The sequence below is a fragment of the Centropristis striata genome, chromosome 15, assembly GCF_030273125.1.
Source record: "Centropristis striata isolate RG_2023a ecotype Rhode Island chromosome 15, C.striata_1.0, whole genome shotgun sequence".
Taxonomy (NCBI): Eukaryota; Metazoa; Chordata; class Actinopteri; order Perciformes; family Serranidae; genus Centropristis; species Centropristis striata.
The window spans coordinates 18,013,358-18,020,668 of NC_081531.1; the positions used below are offsets into that span (position 1 = coordinate 18,013,358).

At 42.1% G+C, this 7,311-nt stretch overlaps 1 protein-coding gene across 1 annotated transcript; it reads right to left on the reverse strand.

Moving 5' to 3' along the window:
• On the reverse strand, window positions 1-2,136 carry LOC131987089 (glucose-dependent insulinotropic receptor). Its single transcript, XM_059352247.1, has 2 exons — window positions 1,396-2,136; window positions 1-899 (listed from the first exon to the last, which is right to left on the reverse strand). Exons 1-2 carry the CDS (start codon window positions 1,964-1,966, stop codon window positions 208-210), a joined length of 1,263 nt encoding a protein of 420 aa, XP_059208230.1. The 5' UTR covers window positions 1,967-2,136; the 3' UTR covers window positions 1-207.
• Window positions 2,137-7,311: the final 5,175 nt, after the last annotated feature.

Below are 7,311 nucleotides of genomic sequence, written 5' to 3' on the forward strand. Positions count from 1 at the left end.
TATTATTTGTCGGAATGGGCTGAGGCCCATGTAATAATTCTGCTGCAGAATAGTTCAAGTGTGATGGAGTGAGACAAGAAGTTGTGTGTAATCAGTTTAATTAACATCAATGTACCATGGAAATTTAATATTGAAAGTAATACTTTAGGTATTTATTTTTGGCTCACAAACCTTCACTCTACAATATCACATTGATAACACACTCTTTCACAAGCTGGTTGTTGCAGATAGTGGCCCAGTGTGAGCCTTGTCATTGCCAATAATTGGCCGCAACAGTGTAGGGTTGTGGGTATCCCCACCAGAAGCACCAGCCTGAGTCAGCACAGGTGGCAGTGGGTCACATCTTTCTGTGGCACTTGGTGGTCTAGCAGCCAACGACCTGCCTGGAAAGCAGGAAAACATGGCTGCTAACTGCATCCGCACCTCCCGCTGCCAGAAGGCGTACACCAGAGGGTTGATCAGTGAGTTGGACAGACCCAACAGCCACAGATGATTCTCCAACACCCCAGTGAGTTTGCAGCTCTCACACAGAAGGTGCACTATGCATGTCACAAAGAATGGGCACCAGAGGACCAAGAAGCAGCCCAAAAGAACCCCCACTGTCCTCAGAGCCTTGACATGAGTCCAGTAATGGCACCTTAGCAGCTGACTCTGGTGATGATGCTCACAATGTTGACGGCCGTTATGTTCCACAGTCCTGGAACCAGCTTGCCTAACTTGACAGATCTGCTTCTGGTGGCCACAGGCGATCTTCAGGATGTCCAGGTAGATGTAAACGAATACAGACAGCACAGGGAAGAAGCATGCGCTGAATAACACGATCATGTCTACCTGGTGAACGACGGCGAAAAAGGCACAGAAGCCGGTGTATCCTTCCGCCTGCAGCTGTCGCACCATGACTGAGAAAGAGAGGACATAGGGTATTTATCATATGACACTTCTGCTACAGTCTTGGAGTACATTTAAGTATGTATGTGTGAAGATGTGTTTTTGTGGTCATACCAACCAGCTATTAGGGGGTGTGGCAATGGGAGTGGATATTGTAAAAAGGTGCATAACCAAGGATTTACAGACTTGCACAAGATTCTATGGAAGGTTGGTCATGAGCCAAAAGACAGCTGATTAGCTTTATCCCAACTGGAAAAAAAGGGGGTGTGCCAGTGGGAGTGGCCTTTAGCAAAAAAGGTGCATAACTTTGAAATGGATTCATGTACCATGGCCATACTCCTCCTGAACTGTTTGCACTAGACTCTTGTGGGAGACATCATTTGTCTAAGCAAAGAGTTCCTATTTCAGTAATGTGAATCAATTTAGTATTATTTTCTGTCGACCACCCGCTTTTTGTCACCCAAACACATCATAAATTGCTTAATTGGTTGTATATTTAATTCTCACCTGGCAAGAATCCCATAGTGAGGGAGCTGATCCACAGAGCCAGCAAGAACCCAGCTGCTGTCCCTTTCCCAGACAGCTGGGAGTACCGCAGGGGCATCTTGATGGCTGCATAGCGGTCGAGTGAGATCAGGAACATGGACATGATGGAAGCTGTGCAGGGTGATGTCACGAAGGCCATCCGCATCAAGCAACGGCTCTTGCCCTGAGCAGTAGCTGTGGCGTTTGTGGGAGGATCAGCAGTGACATGGCTCTGCTGGTTCTGATTGATATGGTTGTTGCTGTTGAAGTCCTCTGTGGCCAGGCCGGTGATGGCCACACCCACCAGGGTGTCGGCCAGTGCCAAGTTGAGGACAAAGCACCAGCTCTGGCTTCTCTTCTTGAGGAGTAGCTTAAATAAAGCCGCTGCCACAAGCAAGTTGGTGGAGATGATAAGGCAAGAGGCGATGCTCAGGATCACGGCCATCACCCGAGGCCTCACATCACTTTGGGATGCTGCCCTGCTGTAGTCCACACTGTCAGGAGTCATGCTCACAAAAGCCTCAGTGCTCACATGTCCACTCAAATATGACATGCTAATATCAATTATGCAACAGTTTTAAGGTGAAATCCACAAAGCTGACATTGCTGCAATAAGAAACTATGTTTTATCCTTACAGCTGTTGTTCATTATCACTCAAAACTCGCACCATTAAAAAAGCATTCGAAGAATAGAATAGAATATCAAATATCAAAGAGCTCCAACATGTGACAGCACTTGATCACCACAACATAAAAAAAAATCTTGTAAGCCAATATTGTTCTGCCAGGTTAATCCACAAAGACTCATATCATCCATTCATCTTGCCGGTCTCATCTGTGTCGTTAAAATCCCCTCAACAAATGTAGAAAGACAGAAAAACTCACAGCATTATCATCAGGTCTGGCTTGTCCCCTCCCCTTACACGCACGCACACACAAAAGCACAAACACATACCCTCTGCTGCTCCTTCATTGCTGCTGCTGTGTCTTTGCTTCTCTGAGACTGACCCTTGTCCCAGTCGCCTGCCTTCTGGCTCTCTGCCAGGCAGGAAGATCTCTATTTTTATCTACAATTTATCATAGAACAAAAATTTTTAACTATAAGGCTTTGTTGGGCTTATTGTGCAAAATTTCACTGAGGGAATAAATATTTTAACATATACATAAAACCAGCATTTCAAGAACTTCTTAGCACAAATAAATGAAAGTAATACTTCCAACTTTAAATAACCTGCATATCGATTACTTACTAGTTACCTTGAATTCTTGATGAAAACTTCAGAGAATCTGTATATGGCTGAAAAAGTAGTAAATCCTTCATATCTGAAGAAAATGTGGCCGCATTTAATAACAACAAAACTATCAAAACATAAAAACAAACTTTCACACAACTTAGGCAGTATAGTAAAGTGTTTTTTATCCAGTGGTATGCTTGTTTCTTCCAAAACATGCATTTTCAGCAAAATCGTACTTTAAAACAATTCTGCCAGTGCCATCTTGTGAAGGAGTGCTGCAAATCCATGCCAGTCTGGACACAACAAGTCCTCCAAACTATTTGACCACATAGGTTGTTTGTGCCTACCCTCTAAAACTTCCCTATCCTCAGCAGGGCATCAACAAGTCATCATAACTAAATGACGTCAGTAACATTGGCATCAACAATCACGTAAACATAAAACATGGTGTACAATGTGCAGAAGTTACAGAACTTACATGACTTTAAAGAACAATGTTGACTTTTGGTCTCACTGGGTACACAAACACCAGTCTCCTGGGTCAAAGTCCTGTGTTGCCTTGAGCCATCTACCACCCATCTCATATATTTTCAGTTGACCTTTTTGATTCTTCAGACTCTGTATCCTCACTTGCACCTTGGCTTTGGTCATAATTATTTCTGAAACTACAGGGTGCGGCCTATAAATGAGCGTAAATATTAGTTGTAATAATCTTCTGTGCAAAGATGTGGAAGCTTCTTTAAGAGAGGACAGAGAAGTGTGCCTGCACAAGCCTGAGACATTAGTGGCAAGTGTGTTGTAAACAGTAAGATTTAAAGATAAGTTAAAGGTAAATGCATGTAAATTCAAGCAAGATGTGTGGCCTAAATGTTTGTATGTATGAAGTCATGGTGTAAAAAATTCTTCACGTTTAGAATTAAACTGTTCTCCATTGAACTGTGGGACCCCAGGTGCCCCTTGGATCATAAGCAGTGACATTAAAGCAGTATAAGAACTTAAGAACTACTACAGTACATGTCGTAATATAAAACACAAGCAGCTTAACCCATGTTTGTGTGCTGCACAGAGCTGAATGGGCTTAGTTAAACTCTAACTCTGCTGGCTGTTGTCCTACTCTGGCCTCAGCGTCCCCAGGAGAGACATCTGGCATGATGGGACCATTTTCCACTAAGATTCACACACAGATAGATCTGGCTAATGATGCTTTCTCGCTGCACACACTCAAAACATCACCTGGCATCACATCAGCTTCTCAAACTAATAAATAGCAGCCAATGTCTGTTGCAGCACAGCTGTGCATATGTGCAGCTCACTAAACTAAACTAAGCAAATAATGTCTGGGTGTTCAGGTGTTATTTGCATGTATTTGAATGAGATAAAATGCAAATAATGTGTGCAAAATTTGCCCCCTTTTACAAAAAATTAGCCTCATTTCAAACACAGTCCTGCCAGTGTGACGGGACAGATACCGATTGCATGTGATGCACATTTCATGGTGCTATCAGCAGCTGCAATCAATTCTTTGTTAATTTTCCCCTCAGTCTCATTAGAGTTTGAAATTTGCATTTGTACTTAAATCATTAGCTGATTCTACAAGTGACTGTTTGAAAATTACACAGAGAGCGAAACATGGCTGGATGTTGGTAGAAAATTTGAATGTGTTAGCCCAGCATCCCATTCAGTCTCACAAACACATCCTCAAACCTCAGCACAACAATCCTAGCCAGCCCAGAGCAGCAGAGCACAGTTTCACCCAGTTCAATATGAGTCCACAGCAACCTGTGAGGAAAGATCCTCTTTTTAATACCTCTCGTCCCCCTCCCTCCCAACAAACCAAAATAGCTCCCACAGACACACAATGTAGGAATGTTATTCACCCCTGCTAGACCTTTCAGGACCTTTCAAAACAAAGCGTGGGTCAGCAGTAATTGTGCCCAGTGCCCAGCAGCACCCAGGGAGCCGGGATCCTGTTTACACCTCTGCGCCATCCTCCAACTGCTGTGACGAAGTCTTGTAACTCCACCTGGACCTGGGATCTGTTTCCAAGACACCTCCAAGAGTGTTCATTATACAAAGTGAGGAGTTTTCCTGTTCTGAAGATCAGCCTACCAAGAAAGAGTTCTTTCCAACAGGATTGTTCAGGTGATGATGATGATGTTATGTGATGTGTGGTGTTCAGCAGAAGCAGGGATTTAGCTGCTGATTCTCATTGTGTTTGGCCACTAGTGTGGCCTGCAGCAGAGTTTGAGTGTGTATCTGAGGTCTCTGGGTTGTGCCTGTTTGTGACAAACAAAACTGACAACACAAAATGTATTACACTTTCACCTCAAGGGGTTGTAGAAATGTGTCAATCGAGCAGAACAGATGAATAAAGGTTGCTGCTAGAATGGATAGTGCGGAGGGACAGGGAAGGGACACTGTCAGAAACTCTTCTTCTATTACAATTTTTGTGGAATGTCCCTCCCCATGTCAATTCTAACACCAACTAATAAATCCTCATTTTTCTTATTTCATCACCATCTTGACTTTAAGGGAGCATGGAGGGACAATTGAGTGATATTCAACTCTTCTTTGTCCGGAATTAGACACGCCTGGGTTGAGTCTCTCTTATAAAAGATATAATGCATCTCAATAGTATTCCTGGTTGGTTAAAGCTAAAATAAAATTACTACCTGGCCAGTTAAAAACGTATATATCAACATCAACACTTCCAGGAAAAACTCCGTTTATTTTCAATCTGCAGCCTGAAGCCTCTGTTATGCTGCACCAAAGGCTTTAAAAGGCAATAGAGTGAACGCATAACACAGTCTGTCAAGAAGAAAAGTTTCATAAAAAAGTATATGCTAAATGTATTGGTGCACAGACATTTTAAATATTTGACTTTTAGGCCAAGATGTTGGAGTAAAGTCTGGCCTGAAAAATAAGAGCTCGATAGAGGAAGTACACACCAATGTCCAAAAAGAAAAAAAAGAAAAAGTTAAAGTGATTACGTTTGTGTTTCCATCAGACTGAAGATGTCCTTAAAGAGACGACTGCTGTCCATGTTATTGTGCTGTGTGTACTGTGTGGCCTCACTCTTCTGCCTCCACCCAAACCGCAACAACTGCTTCTCTATCGGCGCTCGGTGAGTCTGTGTGTGTTGCTGTCTTGAAAACGGACAAATTAGCAAATAAAATTGATCAGTAAGGTAAAGATGGTTTGACAGATGTGTTAGGAGCTAAGTTAGAAGTACATCATGAAAGGTCTTACTTACAGTATCCACCTTATTTTAGTCCCCATGCTACTTTGAATGAATTAAGGCCGTGAATTTCATGACATCCTGTCACTGAACCGGAATCAGTATTTTTTTTAATCGCAATGTAACAGTACACTCATCTTCATTTATTTATTGATTAGGGAATAAAAGGTGATGAGTGGGAACATCACCTGTTACACCTCAAAAAGGATTATTAACTTATCCCTGTCTTCTATTATTGAGGGATGGAAGAAGAGTAGAAAGTGGACATCAGACAGCACTCAATGTCGGGAAACTTAAGCCGTTATATCCACCTATGCTCTCTTCAAAGACACCAAATTCCTTTGACAAAAACAATAATTTTACCTTGTTGAACACAGGAGTTGCCAGTTTTCCACTGCCTCAATCGGCCCATCTCTTAGTTTTAATAATTTCTAACCCTTTGAACACCAAAATCATAAGAATACACACAAACTGACTGTTCAAGGCAGAAGTACACCTGCTACTCTGTGAGGTAACTTAAAATCTGATTCCTCGCAGACATAACTAATGTTTTTCCATTGAGGAGTTTCGGTACAGGGACACCTCTATTGTAAATGCTTGCTTGCTCATACAGCTGCATTCCCATCAATTTCTCTTTCTGTTCTTTTTCACTCTTCTTAATTTCCTCAGGAATATGGTGTCCGTCATCCAGCAGCTTTACCAGCGTGTCATTCGACTGTTGCGCACCACTCTCTGATCCACAGTGTTGACAGTGTTTAAACCAACAATTCTGGACCTGTCCTGCCACAGCGGCCACTGTGGCTGTTGTCAAGCATGACCTCAAGAAACAGAGGAAGAGGGATGGTGTCACTCCACTCTTGGACTGTGATGCTTCCACCAACTCAGTTTTCTCTGAATTGGGCCCTATTGTGTTCGCTACTGTAATTCTCTGACTATATCTATCTGAAATGTTTATTTTTTTACTGACATAGATTAACACTGTGGGTATCTGCAGATACTGTTGTTTTGGTTTTATTTATGCAGTTTTTCAGATATCTCTGATATTTGTGCCTCTATGCCAATATAACTGAGGTGATTGGAATTTACTTTGTGGTGCTCACAACTTTGAATCCAACAGTAAAAATGTTTTTCTAAACTCATGTCCCTAGATAATTCATAGAACACAAAGGCTTTCATGTGGACGGTTTCTTTGGTAGAAAATAATGTCAATGAAAACCAAATAGGTTATTTTTTAGCCACAAAAAAAGCAGATGTTTGTTTTGGTGAGGACAGTCTTGCGTCCTTTGAATTGGTGTCGGAAAAGATGAGTGATGCAGGAAAGATCAACAAGTTTGGTATTCAGAGGTTAGAGGTTTAACCTGAAGGTTAAAAATCTGCTGGTCTGAATTGGAGATTATGTTTGTAAAAAAAATAAGAAGGCATGTG